The sequence below is a fragment of the Trichogramma pretiosum genome, unplaced genomic scaffold (genome assembly GCF_000599845.2).
Source record: "Trichogramma pretiosum strain Unisexual culture from Peru unplaced genomic scaffold, Tpre_2.0 scaffold2, whole genome shotgun sequence".
NCBI lineage: Eukaryota > Metazoa > Arthropoda > Insecta > Hymenoptera > Trichogrammatidae > Trichogramma > Trichogramma pretiosum.
This window is the reverse complement of record NW_019641687.1, coordinates 3,092,385-3,108,067: the sequence shown is the minus strand read 5'-3', so window position 1 is coordinate 3,108,067 and position 15,683 is coordinate 3,092,385. Positions and strand designations below refer to the sequence as shown.

The following is a 15,683-nucleotide window of genomic DNA, read 5'->3' as shown; positions in this document are numbered from 1 at the left end:
CATTTTAATAATCCAGGGGTGTGTGCGTGGGAGCAGTGCGTGTGTGTGTGCGCACGATGCAGTGGCTCAGCGTACAACAACAAACAATACTTTCATTAAGCCATCAATTATGCAGAAAATAACAACAGCAGCAACGGCAATAATGGCGCCGGCGGCCGCGACGGCAGACCACAAAAAGTGTCTCTTTTTTTCCTGCGAACGGATTTGCTTTTTAGGAAAAACAGCGAGCGCCGTGCTCGCGAGGGGCAACAAATTCGAGCGGCACGTGCGCTCGTTGGCTCGTCCGCCAGACCGCCGACGCGATTTTTCCCTCGGACTTGACGCACGCTAACACACTTATGAGATCGTCGAGAGGGCACTTGAATCCTTACCCGCACGGCGCTACGTATATCGCATATTTACGCGTAATAACGCGTAATGCGCATTATAATTTTATTTCGACTGCAGGTTTACAATGCAGTGGAGAGCGAGTGAGCCGCAGGGCGTTTCATTCGTCTAGTCACTTAATTTTCAATTATCGAGACGCACATATACATGAACACACGCGCGAGCGCCACACACGTATACAAACTCACACACACACACACACACACACACACACACACACACACACACACACACACGTGCGCGCGCAAGCTCGATCCGAGGCTGTGTGGCAGTATAGCCGAGTAGTAGTAGTAGTGGCTATTCGTTAGTGGGAGCTCGCGCGGAATTTCGCTTTAGTATTTGACGTGCGTTTCGCTCGATCGATCAGACCCCCAGCCTTTAGTATAGGTACACACACAGTATGCTGAGAGAGCAAGAGAGCAAGAGTATAGAGAGAGAGAGAAAGAGAGCCTGCACGAGATGTGGGTGCATGTGTATATGTATAAGCAGCGAGCTATTGCAAAATTCCGATAGAATGAATTTATTCTATATCCATATGTATGCCAGCTACACGGCCAGTGGATTTTCGGGAATTTTTGACGGCTGGATAAAAGACAAAAAAATTAATGAATATTTTTTTCTCCATTTCTTTTTCCATTTCCAAAAAGAGAAGCGATTTAGCTAAATGCCATAGGCACACGCGTATAGAACGTGAAATATTTACACGCGTTATTCGTGCGATTGTCAATCGAGTCGGTAAACGTTGTATCTCGAGGGTCAAAAACACGCGCTTTACAAGCTTGCGTATATGTAAAAAGTTCAGCGATGCATCCCACGCACACGGGTACGTATACAACACAGATGCACACGAAAACTGGCCAAGCCAGATGCAGCAGTAGCAGCAGCCGAGTGTGCAGTGTCATACAAGAGTTAAAAGGTTTGATTTTGGCCGCGCTTGTGACTCTACGCTGGATAAATTAATCATTCCCTTTTCCTCTGATGCAAGCAAAATAGAGTGCCACATGCGTGCGTGCGCGTTATAAATTATTTGATTAAGATAATTAAACGTGTACACATAAACACACGATGCCTAGCGATGGACTTTGATCATAGAAACTTCGATTTATAATTTCAAATTAGTCTGGCTCACGTGCGTCCAAAGTTTTTTTCTTGAAATATCGTTCAAAACTAGATCGGTGCACTTTTGAACGAAAAAGAAAACCAGCAAAATCCTTCGCGTAAATCCTGCGAGCTCAATCGATGAACAAACAGCAGCAACATCTGAGTCTATCCCTTGTACGATCGCGCGCGCAAATACCTTTAGCGCGTTATAGCGTACGTTCGCGCCGTGCATTCCACGCGCCGATAATTAATTGGCGAGCGCAACTAGAGAGGCGAGCATAATACGCGCGAGCGGAGCAAAGCTGCTACTGCGAGTATGAGGCCATAAACGATCGGTATTATGCGATTTTCGCCGCGATTTCTTTTGTTGTTGCGACTCCGGATATCTCTGTACTTACTGCTGTTCGAGCGAATTTTGGGAGAATTTTGGTCTCGCGGCGGCGATTTATCATCTCGATTCGACTTGCGCATATCGGACTGTGGAATTTTTGACTGAAACAAAGTCGCGTTTTATAACGTGTGTTATGCCTTCGTCAATTTGGCACGGCTGTTTGGTTGGGCTGTGCGCGGCTGCTTCATTCATTTTGTCTGAGCCCGACTCACTGCGTGTGTGTGTGCGCGCGCGCGAGAGCTCGTGCACTATATACGCGCGTCGCGTTCCAAGTCTCGGCTCGGCTCTCGCGTTCGTCGACACTTGCCAACATTCAATTTAAAATAGTTTTCTTTCTGCATACATTGTAATCGAAGTCGCAGATGTTAATGTCAGTTCGATAGCGTTAAAAATTTTTGAAATCACCGGAAAAATCTTCCGCTGTCGTTTTTTACTGTATAAGCAGGAGAATAAGATGGGTCGACAACTGCAACGGCAAGTAAAAAAGTAAAAAGAAATAGTCGAGCGAGCCGCCAGATCTCCCTCGTCTACTTTCTTAACAGACATTAAAAATCTCGCACCCCACGGTTGGAACACAGTAGAACCACCACTCGATTCCGGAGGGGGTAGCCAAGAAAAATAATTACTCTCTCTCGGAAGGGTGCGCCTCTCTCGAAGAGAGAGCGAGAGAGAAAAGGAAAAAGTTGTCGACTGGAAAAAAGCGAGAGCCTTCCGTATCTGATGAGCCATGGAATTGCCACACTTCGAGATCCTTTTGTTTTTAATGAAAGGATTCCGTCCTCTGCGGCCTCGGCTGCTGACTCTTTCTGACCCAAACGTCAATATTTTCTTTTACTCCTTTTCTTTCTACCGTTTGCAAATTTAATGAAGCGTATCGAGTTCACAATTTGTATCTGCTTTCCACTTTGTGCAAAAATTTACTTTTATTCCGAATTTCAGCTGTATATTTTGCAAAATATCGCAAGAGGGTTTCACGAGGTTTACGATAAAATTCATACGTAAAATTATTGAAAATGAGGATTTCTGATTATTTTTACCGTTTACGCCGGTAATTATGATCGTAAAACTGCTGTTATTATCAGTGGAGCCTGGGATGAGTACGAGAAAGAAAGAGAGAAAACCAGCGGGGAAAATTAAAATAAAAATATTTTACGACCAAAGCTCGCGCTCTCGCATAATGTTTTATCCCGGGCCACCGCGGTAAACATGTGCTTTTTCTGATAACAAAATATGGACTTTTCGTTGGAAAATTCAACCTCACCCGAAATAATTTTATAACCTTTTTCTGGTGCGGTATGAGCTTGTTTTTACTTGGGCGATAAATATAAAAGCGCAGAATCGAAAACGCTTAAAAACCTACCGCCCGCGCGCCATCCCTTGCCAAAGTTTAATTTGCTCTGGCACTTTTACTGTGGAGCGATTATTAAAAAACATACGTTATTACGTGGGGGCGAGAGAGCTGCGACGAGTACACAGTTAATACGAAAAATCCGTTAAAAAGCCTCTCGCGAGCTTATAAATTATCTCAACGCTATTATATTTCATAAAGCTCGCGATCGTCGTTCGATGCTAAATGAAAAAAAAAGCTCGCACGCGAAGAGTTTAAATTATCACGCTTGATTTTTATCGTCGTGTTTATGAAAAAAGCGGGCAATTCAATTATCACGCTATCTCTTTTGCCCGTTTTTTTCCATCGCTCTCGACTGCAAATCAAATCGGACGTCGATTCGCAGCCGAGCTAGGATATCAAGTTATGCTATTTACGCACGTACTAGTGCTTAGCCATGCAATAAATTACCCCCGTTCTTCATAGAGTGTCGGATATTGGGTTGGAGAGTGCGGTCGATAAAAACCACTCTTTTAACGCCTCGACGAGCGGAAAAATGCCAGACTAAACAAGAGCTAGCTAGGCCGCACTGACGCGACCACGAAAAATACACCCGAATATGTGTTTCACTCTTTCTCTTTGGCTTTTTTTCCAGCCCGTTGTCCTCTACCATGCGCCCGTGCCGTATACAAGGGGGGTAATAGTAGTTCTCGTGCGTGTTTGGAGGAGGGCGTATACGCGAGTGCGGGCGATAGTCCTCGATTATCCCGTGGCACGTGTTGCGCGGGCCTGAGGGCAGCCTCGAATTTTTTCCGCTTCCCTCTCTAGTTGTTTTTTTGTCAATTTATAACTGAATTAGTCGGCGCTGTCAAAGCGGTCGGTTTTGGGTGAATCAACATGATCGTTGCCCGCGCGCACCCGCCATCGAGCGAATAAATATAAGGGCAAATTCTGTAACACGCGTGCGAATAATTAATGACGAAGAAAAGCTTTGTGCCTACACAACACGACATGTACCTATATGCAGTATCAGTACATACGTGTGTGCGCGAGCGAGTGCATGTATAGCCGACATTAACGTGCAAACCATGCGTAAAATAATGCGATACATATACAAAAACGTGACGTGCTGATAAACCTCGAGTCCGAAACTATGCGAGTGCAGATACGCTACATTGAAAGATGAGATTAATTTTATTTTTTATTTTTAATTTTTCATCGCTCAGCATGAATACATTTACAAATAAAAACGAGTAAATCAGGTTCACTATACGCACTCGCAGACTCACAGACATGCGCACACATAGAGAGGCACGCAGTCACACAGGGACAGAGCTACGGAGAGCTCATAAATATTCATAAGGTATATACGCGCGCGAGTATTATGTGCACGCGTGCGAACATGTATTTATTCAAATATGCTACACTTTTCTCTCGCGCAACAAAGTTTAGGCTCGCGAGTGAGAACTGTAATATGCACCTGAACAAATACGCTCAAATATGCTCTTTTTTTAATAATTCCGCACCGAAGATCGACGCGCGTTAATTTTCAAAGAGTTGGACCGACAGGGGTGCAGGTTTGAACTAAACCAGCTCGTGTTTAATCGGAATTAATGATGTCAACATTGCAAATTTTAGGATAAAATACTGGTCGGCCTGTAGTTTCGCCATACATCCCTGGGTAATGAACACACGAGTGCGGGGTTGCACGTTTGCATCCAGAAGAGTGGGCGGTGCACGGACTTTCTTTAGTACAATGTTATTTTTTTTCATCCGCGCGTGTATGTAGTATATTCTTCGCATGCACTCGTATCCCAAGTAGGGGGGAAAAAGTATAGGCTAGAGCTCGCCCCCCAATCGACGTGTATATCGATCTCGCGTCGTCTACTACGTCCAAGGGGGAGCGAAAATGGCGAGAAAAAATGGTCGTGGAGAAGGGTGTAGTCGCGCGTGTATACCAGCAGCACTGCGTATACCTTCTATTGTAAGAGAATATATTTTCGCTTTCTTTTGCGGTCTCTCCTTGCGGTTTCGTGTAACGCGAGCAAGCGGTTATGATAATTTTTCGTACTCTCGAAGAATAAGAAGAAGATGTTGGGCTCATCACCAGCCGGAAGTAGGTATGATGCCGACGACACAATAAATCGAGAGAAAGAGCCTTGCTCATCCAAATAGACATGTGATCGAGTCTAAATAAACGTGAAATGGTATTACGGAGCAGCGAGAAAATTTAATGGACTGAGAGCCAGCTAGCGAGTTCGAGCAAGCTGGAATTTACAACTTCCGTGAATGCGCGAGTCGATTATACATGCGTGCTTGTGTAGTATTATAATTCCATTTTTCTAAGTGTGCACAAATTAATAATTTATGCAGGCGCAGCAAACTTTTCACATATCTCCTCTTTCGCTATACGTATCTATCGACTTGTACACATGTACACCCGTGAACACATATAATTTACTTATAAATAACGGATTTGTAATTGTTATGGAAGAGTCTGGGTATGGCCGACTTTAATATTAGCATATAATCTGTAATTGAAAATAAGCTGCTTTGCATTCGGATATCCTGTTTCATTTATATAAACGCTTTGTTGTATTATTTTGAAATAGAAATTTCGGCTGAATACGTATCTTTATATATAGCCCGCTGCCGATTTTAAAATGTAATTGTAATATGATTTAAAGCTCAAACGATTCTTCGAGTAAATTATTAGTTTCAAAGCATTGTTATTTCTACCGAAAAATACTCATCTATCACGAAATCTACCATTAATTTCTACAATTTTGCTGCGTAATACGCATTTATAAGCGCGACACTGGCCCGGTGCATTTGTTATTTTTAACTAAAATAAAATGTGTATACGCCGGCCTGCTGCAACACTATTTCAATCCATTAAATTGAATAATACTCCTATGAATGTTTAAAAGCTGTCGTGTTATCGAACTAATGCAGAAAGAGCGCAAAATAAGCAGTAAAATGTTGGGCTTTTATACAGCGCCAGCAGCTGATGTATAGGAAACGCACGAGCACATTTGCACACATACTCGACACAAGAATCGCGAGCGCGTGTTATCATTGGACGTAATTGCGTTAGCTCGGACCACAAAATGCGCTAACTTCTCTATTCGGGATTGAAAATAGGAGCCTCGGCGCTCCGAGTGTGCGTGAGATGATAATAATAATAACAATAATAATAATAATAATAAAGTATGTATCGCGCTCTTATGTGTATGACAAAATGCATGATTTATTCATGGGCTGCCGCGAAATGCGATCGAAAGCCGTGGCCGAAAAATAGATATTCAATGATCCTCGTTTATGCGTTGCAGAAGCGAAAAAATCGCGCCCGAGTTACAAAGTAATCAGCGGCTAAATTACGTTAAACATTGACTCGCTGACCTGTCGCGCGTTATAATACAGAGGTGAAATTTGGTCGAAACTGAAACGATCCCGGCGCACGAACGATACACGCGACTTTTTTCCATTATTTACCTCGGACGGTACCCCGTTCATTAACTCATTAAATATACCTACGGCTCTCGGGCTACAACCGTTTGATTACATTTTTTGCGAGCTCGCCCTCGTACGGGCCGAGTGCATTATGCAAACAATTTATTTTTCGCATTTTTACACGAAAATCGAGCACTTTGTCTTGTTCCGGGGCGCTGCACAAGTGTTTTTTGCTGCCTATTTATATTACGGAACGCTTTATAAATTTACCGCGGGCGAAAAAAGCCGGCCGAATTTTTCCCGACCAGCGTTATTATCATAATGCACATATAGCGAGAGGGACGAAGCGATGAAATTTTATGAAAATATTTTTGCGAATTTTATTCTTACGCAGAGGCGCGGGTCGGGAGCGATTATTCGGAAATGACGAGAAATTGCCACATAAACGGCATAAAAGTGTACGGTCGCGTTATTTTATTTGCGGTGAACGTAAAATTAAATATTTTTTAAAACTCGTGCCCGATAATGACACATTAAACGGCAGAATTTATTTGCCGAACGGCAAAAAACGTAAATAAATCGCATTAAAAAACGAGTGAGCGAATAAGTGGGTAGCAGTGGCCCGTTTAACGAGCTCGAACAAACAGAAACTTTTACCTCCTGTACAACTGCCTCTTGAAATCTAAATAACAAACATTACAATGTGATCGAGAGAATCTTTTGAGAAGTGCGAGAAGACATCAGGCCATCAAGTTTCACGCGCAGCGCGGCATCCCTTCGACTTAGCTGCTCTTCGAACCATTATTTACCTCTCGCGCACTTGCCGCGCCGCACATTTCTCTTTCTTTCTCGATGTCTCGGGGGACAAATACGGGGGCGAAAAACTCGAAATTTTATACGCACCCCCCGAGTTTTTAAAAGTTCCATTAGTGTCTAAAATATCGCCACGGGGTTTCTCGCATTTGCAAACGTGCCGCTCGTGTTTCTTTTCTTTAAGCTCTATCGCGCGCTCGCGCGGCACACCGGTGGATCCCATTCGGCGCGCACAAAGCCTCATCGTATTTTTGCAATAGACGGTTGCTTAAGCTCGCTCGCGCCCGAGACTATATCAATCCGCGCTGCACATCCGGTCATACCTAATAAAGCATTCGTTGCGTTTATTTTAAGGTCGAAAATTGAAAATTTATTCTTTCGTGAAAAATGGCCGTACTCTCGGGGCTCTCTCGCTCTCTCTCTCTCTCCCTCTCTCGAGTCGTAGAGTCGCGCGAGTCTACTCGTCGTCTTAAATGCACTCTCCTAGTCGTACATGTCTGGCAATTTGCCCGAGAACACGCGCTCTTTTCGTCGCCGCGAGCTTTTCTCTCTTTCCTTTTCTTCTTCTCTGCGCGACCAAGCGGCTGTGCGGCAGCTCGTCGACGAGCGCCCCGACTACTTACACGCTGCGCTCGCCCGAAAGCTCCGACTTTTCACTCATTGAATAAAAAGAAAGAGCCGCCGCCGCCGAGCAGGAGAGAAAATAGCAGCGACGCAGTTTCCACGTCTTGCGCAATTTCGACGTCTTTTTTTATTTGCTATGTACGAAAACTGCGCCAAAAAAGCACAGCTTCTCCATTCAATTTCTGTGTGTGAGCATTTCGCACATCCATCCGATCCGCAGTCTCTACAGTCCGAAGCAGCAGTAGCAGCAGCGGCAAGCACAGCGCTGCAGAAACAAAACGCCGGGACGATGTATAATTTACGGCATCATCGCCCGACAACAGTGCGACGCGTCACGGTAAATTAGACGCAAAGAGCAACGCGCCTCGCACACGTATATACAACGCTGCTCTTTGCTTTCTGTCTGTCTCTGTCTCTCGTTCTCGGTCTCTTTCGCTCTCGCCGCGTATATATTCCGCTGGACTCTATCGAAATGGTCTTATTTTATCGCTCGACTTGGATTCTCTTCGATACGTACGTATGCGCCAGTGCAAAATTAAGCCACGATTCAACAAGCGATTTTTCCTGGAAAACTCTCGCGAAAAATAGATTCTTAATCTCGCCGATCGAGCGAGCTTGTAAGTTTCGCGCGCTTTATAAGGCCTGCGTGTGCGTGCGCGCATGAGCTCGCGCACAGTGTTACGTATGTATGTATACATGCCACAGGGAGGGCATTTATCTCATAATTTTCCGTACATAAAGTGCATACATGCCAAATTGCTTTCAAGCATTAATTCTCTGATAATATTATAATGGTTCGGCGTATATAATACACGCATGTATGAGCACATTTCGAATTCGTATGAATTTTGCATCTACCGAATATGGAATATCAAACATTATCCTTAAATTATTCTCTCGCTTTCGGGATAATAAGCCTCCGCCGCGCGCAAGTCCCGAGGAAAAAAGCTTAGCAAGTGTGTGTGTGTGTGTGTGTGTGCACAGATATAGAGAGAAATTAGATGAATATTATGCACTGCGCATTTGTAGTTTTGACGTCAAGCTCCGAGCACGCGAGAATAGCCAAGTCGAAAGCGCCGGATTTTTCGAATCGAGAGCACATCGAATCAAACTCGCTGCGTAGACTGAGCGTGCCAACCGCACGGGGTTGCATCCACACAAGGCGCCCGACTGATCGTTCAAGGCTAGCCCGTAATGTACACACGTATGCTGCACATGAACGCGCATGGCCATCGATTCGTTCGGATGATAAAAATAGTGCAACTCATAGAGCAGCCGCGGCAGTAGTTTCATCAGCTTTTAGCCTTTTATTTTTCCGGCTCGATCTTTTTACGAGACACAATAATGGCTTGCCAAATAAATGTCAACTGCATCGACTTCTAAGGCTGACCTACTCAAGCCATAAAGCTTTCGCGTGGACAAAAAATAAGCATAAGTTATAACGCCTCATATTTTACGTTTAGGGGCGTTAAATAATTTGGCACGACACGACTAGAAGAAATGCGTTTATTTTTCGATCGAACAATTTTCAAGAATAGTCTCGAGCTGCAGCTTTTGATAGATTTACTTTTATTTCGTTTTGAAAATGCGCTGCGCAGCAAAAACAAATCGTTACTCAAGAGCGCGAAAATGTTTAAATTAATAAGAGCAGTGGAAGAAAAAAAAATAGCAGAACCGGTCCGGCTGGGTCGGAAGAAGAGCGGCGAGCGCATCGAAGATCGTTCGATGTTAAGATCCAATTTTTCACAGACACACTCTTTGGGCTCCTTTAATTAAAACATCAAATTGATTGCCGGGTGAGCGTTGGCGCCTCGTCTTCTCGGCATGGCGAGCTAAAATAAATGAAAATGAAATCAATTATAAAACTGTTTGAGGAGCCTTCGAGGCACTCCTCTCGAACTGCTGCTCTGCTTTTCTTTCCAATCGCTACGCTGTATATGGGTGTGTGTGTGTGTGTGTGTACGTACAGTCGGGCTCGATCTTGAATTTTCTTAATTAAAAATTCGCAGGGTCGAGCTTTGCTTTCAATTAAAAACCAACTAGCCTTTTCTCTTACTCCCTTTTTTCTTTTGATGCTATAAGAGCATATACACGGCCGGTTTTAAAAATAACCATGTATCTCGGTGCAGCAATCCCGAGTCTCCATTTTTCTTCGACCCCTACACATAATGCCAGTGACCCCCTGGATGCAAACAACTGCGGATTGGCTGACAGGAAAATATGAAGAAAAAAAACGCCGGCGATGCTAATCCGAGCGTGAGCGTACTCAATCTCTTTCGGTAAGTTTTTCCCTTCTTCTCGCGAGCAGGAGACATTCTTTTCGCAACTGTCGGCCCAATTTATTATAGCCTTAAATCTCGGCCGCTCGGTTCGTTCTTCTTCTTTCTTAACGCAGTCGCGACTATATATATCCTTTGTCCGCCTTCACTTTTACGAAAACTTAACTTTGCGTGCCCGCGAAAATTTCATTATAAGCGCGGACGACGTCGTGGTCGAGCGATAAGACTACTACCACTACTACTTGCTTGCACGTGAAATATTGCAGGCTTCAGAAATCTTCTAGCGCGAGCCTTTTTACTTGCTACACGTTCTCTCGCCGAGGAAGAGAGCTGCTAATTGGCGAACGAGCCCAGCGAGAGAGAGAGAGAAAGAGAGACAGGATTAGCCGCCTGAACATCCAAGAAAGAGACAGTATCTCGACCGAGCGAGGATTTTTACAAGTGCAGGAAAATTTCACCGAATAAAGTTTCCACTGTCGCTCGCTGCGACTATCTCTTTCCGAAAGTTTGCGCGGTGCTGTTCAACTTTTTTGCCCTTTGATTCGCGGCTCGGGAGTCGGGCAACTTTTCAGAACTGTATTTTTGCCACGAAAAAATTACAAACGCGATGGGAAAGAGGATCTGAATCAAGGGAAGTCAAAAATACGAGAGAACAGACGTGATTTACCGATATTATTATACAAAAATTTTGCTATATTTATGAGAGACTTTTGCTACGGAACACGAGTTATTCCCACAGAAATGCAACACAATGTGCGCGTACATTCGTTATCTGCAAGCAGCAAAAAATGACAAGCACAGACATATGTTTCGCTCGAGCATAATTACCTTAACATAGAAGTCTATTTCAGAAATATAGTGCATTTAGCGGAAGTCTTTTATTTGAAATCGAGCATTCACAAGCCCAAGGTCTATATTCTCAAATAACGATGCACTGTAGAAATCGAATCATCTTGGGCGCTCAAAAACAAGCCACATTTTCCAGTCAATTTTTCTCTATATATTCCGATATTTTGTCGATTCAAGGTCTTACACGCGTTCGCAACAAAAAGTCATGTACGATTTTTTTTTCTTATTCAATCACGTGCACCATATTGTGATCGTGAGGACCGGCGACTGTTAGCCTCTTGTATATGGCTTTCAATGAATGGCACACGGATGCACGCATACACTCAATTAGCTTGCTTATGAAGAAACGACTTTTGTTACGTATACCACTCGTCTCGTCCCTTTCGTCCGAAATTTTATCGTATCATCTCGATACAACTACTTTTAAAGAAAAATTTTTTTGGAGCGTTCTATTAAATCACTGTAATAATATTTTTCGGTAAGAAATGTTTTGTAGATAACTTTTAGTTATACGCGCAGATGATAAATTGCTTAGACACAAAATTATTTCTATACCGTATTTTTCTTACCTTTACAGTAGAAGCTTTCCAATTCAAGATAAGCCGAAATTTTTCAAAATTCACCCCTAAAATCAAATTTAACCCCTATTAAAATTAATTATAAACATTAATAATTTTTCAGAGCATTTTTCGGTAAAATAAGAAAACATATAAATTATTTACATCTCAGGATACGATGTATATTTATTTATAATTTAACATATACTCATATGATCTTCGAATTATTCAATTCAAGCATTTACTATAGAAATGATTAATTACTCTCATTTCAAATACTTGAGTAATTTTAATTGAAACATTTGATGGTTATAATCTTCAACAATTTCAACGTTTTTGTTACTCGTTTGTTTTTTGAAAATCACAAATCCTCTATGAAGACCTCCGGTTATTGGTATAATCTCTCCTTTGTTACGTTTCGTTATTATTTTTTTTGGCCAAATCGCAGAAGATAGTGCTAGGGAGTCGTCTGATATCCACTCACCATTCACAGATTTAATGGCTATTTGTTCAGCTTTGTTCAAGAACTCAATGATTTCGGAGTTTCGTTGTGAACCGAGTATATGTGCTCTCCAGTCCTGCTTACCATAAATTTATTATAAAAAATATTAAGAAATAAAAGAGATTTTGGCAAACTTACCATATGAATTTTATGTTTTCTCCTTGTGCATCCTGGGAAAATGGTTATCGGCGTTTGTTTAGTGTTTTTGAAAAATAAGTGTACACTTTCAGGATCTAATCCATAATTAAAATCAGGGGCCGGTGCTCCATTGCCTAATGGACAAGCACCCATGCTCCAAAATTTCTGCACATTTTCGGCAAGCTGAGGATCCAACTGCACCGCCCTCGCAACATTAGTTAGCGGCCCGAGTAATACAATGTTTAATTTCTCTTGAAAAAAATATTTCATTTAAATAAAATTACGATGAACAAGTAAAACTCGAAATAATGGTATACTTGGATAAAGTTTGGCATAGTAAGACATTGCTTCTGGAGCTGTCATTGAACGATCCACTTCAGCGGTTACTTCTTTCGCAAACTCCATATCACCCATACCATCTATTCCGAAAAAATTTGTGGGTTTATAACTACGAGATTTCAGAGGTTTTTTCGATCCACTATAGACTGGCACCTGAAGAATATTCCATTATTGAAAGTTTGCTTTTTAGATGTTTTGTTTTATTTTACTTACATCCGTTCTACCTGCTATCGTCAAAATCTTTAAAACATTTTTTTCGACATTTTCCTCTACTGTATTACCATAAGTACAAGTAATGGCTACCACATCTACCATGTCAGAAGCTTTAAGAGCTAACATGAGGGCTACTGCATCATCGCTACCTGCATCGGTATCGATGAGTAATTTCAATCGATCATGAACTGCACTGTTGATAATAAAAAAAGTTTAAAAAAGTTATTATTCTCGTATCTATTCGATAGGAAAAGTATTGATAGTATAATTACTGTATGTCAGGAATCAAAAGGCCCAGAAATGCAAGAATAATCTTGAAATCCATGATTACTCAGTAAACAACAAAATTTGTTGAATGAATATTTTGAAAAGAAATTTTTGTGCACCAGATAAATTTTTGCAATTTACGTAGTCAACAAAATAGTACTGACTACGCACGAAACAATAATGATAGCACGAGTATATAGATATTGGCTATTCGTGCAGGCGCGCGCCGTAAAATGTTCTGATTTCACGATTTATTTAAAGGTATAAAAAGTACTACTTTTGTGCTTTACGATTGCCAATTGTCGACGAAAAAACGCTCTGAATTTCCCGTAAACTCTTAATAGATACAAAGCTCGAAGTCGATTCGAAAAGTTTACACGTGGCAAGCGAAACGTGTAAAATGTACAGCGGGGCATTCAATCAAAGCAAAGGCTCGCGTTCGGAAGCTGCAACAAAGCATTATCATACGCGAGGCAAAAAGTTGTGCATAAATTATTTGCAAAATTTACCACGACAGGGAAAATCCTCTCTTTTCGATGAAATATTACGCGAAAAATCAAATTTCGCATAAAACACGCAAAGAAATTTCACGTGATTCATAAACGCAGCGCAGCAATTTTATACTTGCGCTTCCAGTATATAGGCAGCGAACGTGATGAAAAATCGTATTTATCATGCTATATTTTCGTTGCATTATACTCATTTTAAATTATAATGATAACGTCAAAGACATTACGAATATTTACATTATATATGCATATTTTCCAAATTGAGCCTGCTCGCGCACAGGGGGTCCGCTCGAAAATTTTCATAATTTCTTCGATATTTATACACATAAATTTTAAATTACAATCAAAATATATTATCATTGCGCTCTTCGGCCGTAGCAAGAGTCGATAAAAATCGAGTTTTTCCGCTTTTCTTCAGCGCAACGCGTTCAAACGCACTCTAACGCACACGGAGCAGGCAGCCTGGCTGAATTCCTCTGCATAAGCCTATATTTGGACGCGCAGCTGCGTACACGGCATATTATATAGACCGTCGTAGGTCATGGCACCTGAATTCGCGCTTGCACATGCACTCGTTGCGCTGCTCGTTGCGCGCGAGAGGGGCTCGACGCGTACACAGACGCGTACGTAGGCTCACGCACACGCACATGACCACAACGCAGCTTTCCTGCTGGCCACAAGTATCGATTGCCCATGCAGAAAGCGCATTCTCTGCACTCGCTAGCCACCGCTGTGCTGCGCCGTGCCGTATATATACCCGCTCTCTGTCTCTCTCTCTACGACCTGCCAAGAAAATAACGCGAAAACTGACCCTGCGCAGCTCGAGTGTACGCTACGCGTTTTTCGGGGTGCATTTTCTCCTCGAGGGTGCATGCGTGCATTCACCCCTTATGCAAGCGCCGCGCTCGGGTTCGATGAATTTTCGATTAGTCAAAAATTTCGAGGAGGACTCGGCGCAGCTCGAGCAGTAGAGGGTTCAACAAACGAGAAATTGCAACCAATTTCAATGTTAATATGTATCTGAGCAAGGGAGCTATGCTGCCAGCCAGTCAGCAATCTTTAAAGTGCGTCTTGCTTCGTGTCCATTTAGAAAAAGCGTTGGATTAGTTTCTCATTTAAATTTTAAACGTTTGATTTTTCGAGTACAAGCGCGCGCAAACCTTTCTTTTTGGACATTTTGAATCGCGCAGGAAGCGAAAGGGTGATGTCTTTTGTTTTTACTAATTACCCACTGGCAGGCAGTTCGCCTTAGCACGGGCTCTCCGATCATTAGGCCAGCAGCCAAGAGAGGTTTTCCTCGCGAAACCTTTTTCCAGCTCACTAAGAAAGCCGTTCGAAGAAAAGGATCTTTCAATTGTTCTCGGTATTTTTATACTTTTTCTCTGTTTTTCAATTGATAGAGCGTCGTCGCTATACACATACTTATCAACTCCTAAAACGGTATTAAATTTTTCGGACCTTGGATTTATTTTTATATCAAGCGATCCACAAACAAAGTCGAAAACAAAGAAAAGTTAGGCAGGAACAAAAGTCTGGACGGAATGTAAGCACATTACCCCCTGCGCATCCGAGAGTATAAAGAGATGCGCATCGGTTGTTTTTTTGTCGAAGTACATCTATTTTTGACGAATTCTTTGCGCTCATAGATAATAGGCGCTCTGACAATACCTCCTGTCCAACTAGCCTTCGGGACAAACATACTAACTAGAGGTGACCTAGGCCTTTGGGTATCTTTTTGTCCGCTAGTCACACTTCTGGCCGGGCTTCGTAATTTGCATGAATAGCGAAGCCGCAGCTGTGTATGGACGCGTGCGCGGCTAGACAAAAAATTGCAGGGATGATTGGTCAACGCCGTGTTACAGACAAGGCGCGCGTATATATCTGCTCTCCCTCATTGTCGCGTTACATTATAATACGCACATATAAAAGTACGC

At 42.5% G+C, this 15,683-nt stretch overlaps 1 protein-coding gene across 1 annotated transcript; it reads right to left on the bottom strand.

The window, feature by feature from the left end:
* Window positions 1-12,047: 12,047 nt before the first annotated feature.
* LOC106658570 (probable uridine nucleosidase 2) lies at window positions 12,048-13,360 on the bottom strand. The gene is made up of 5 exons (XM_014380574.2): window positions 13,246-13,360; window positions 12,974-13,166; window positions 12,739-12,913; window positions 12,422-12,672; window positions 12,048-12,359 (listed from the first exon to the last, which is right to left on the bottom strand). The coding sequence occupies exons 1-5, from the start codon at window positions 13,296-13,298 to the stop codon at window positions 12,048-12,050; spliced, it is 984 nt and encodes a 327-aa protein (XP_014236060.2). The 5' UTR covers window positions 13,299-13,360.
* Between the last annotated feature and the right edge of the window lie 2,323 nt (window positions 13,361-15,683).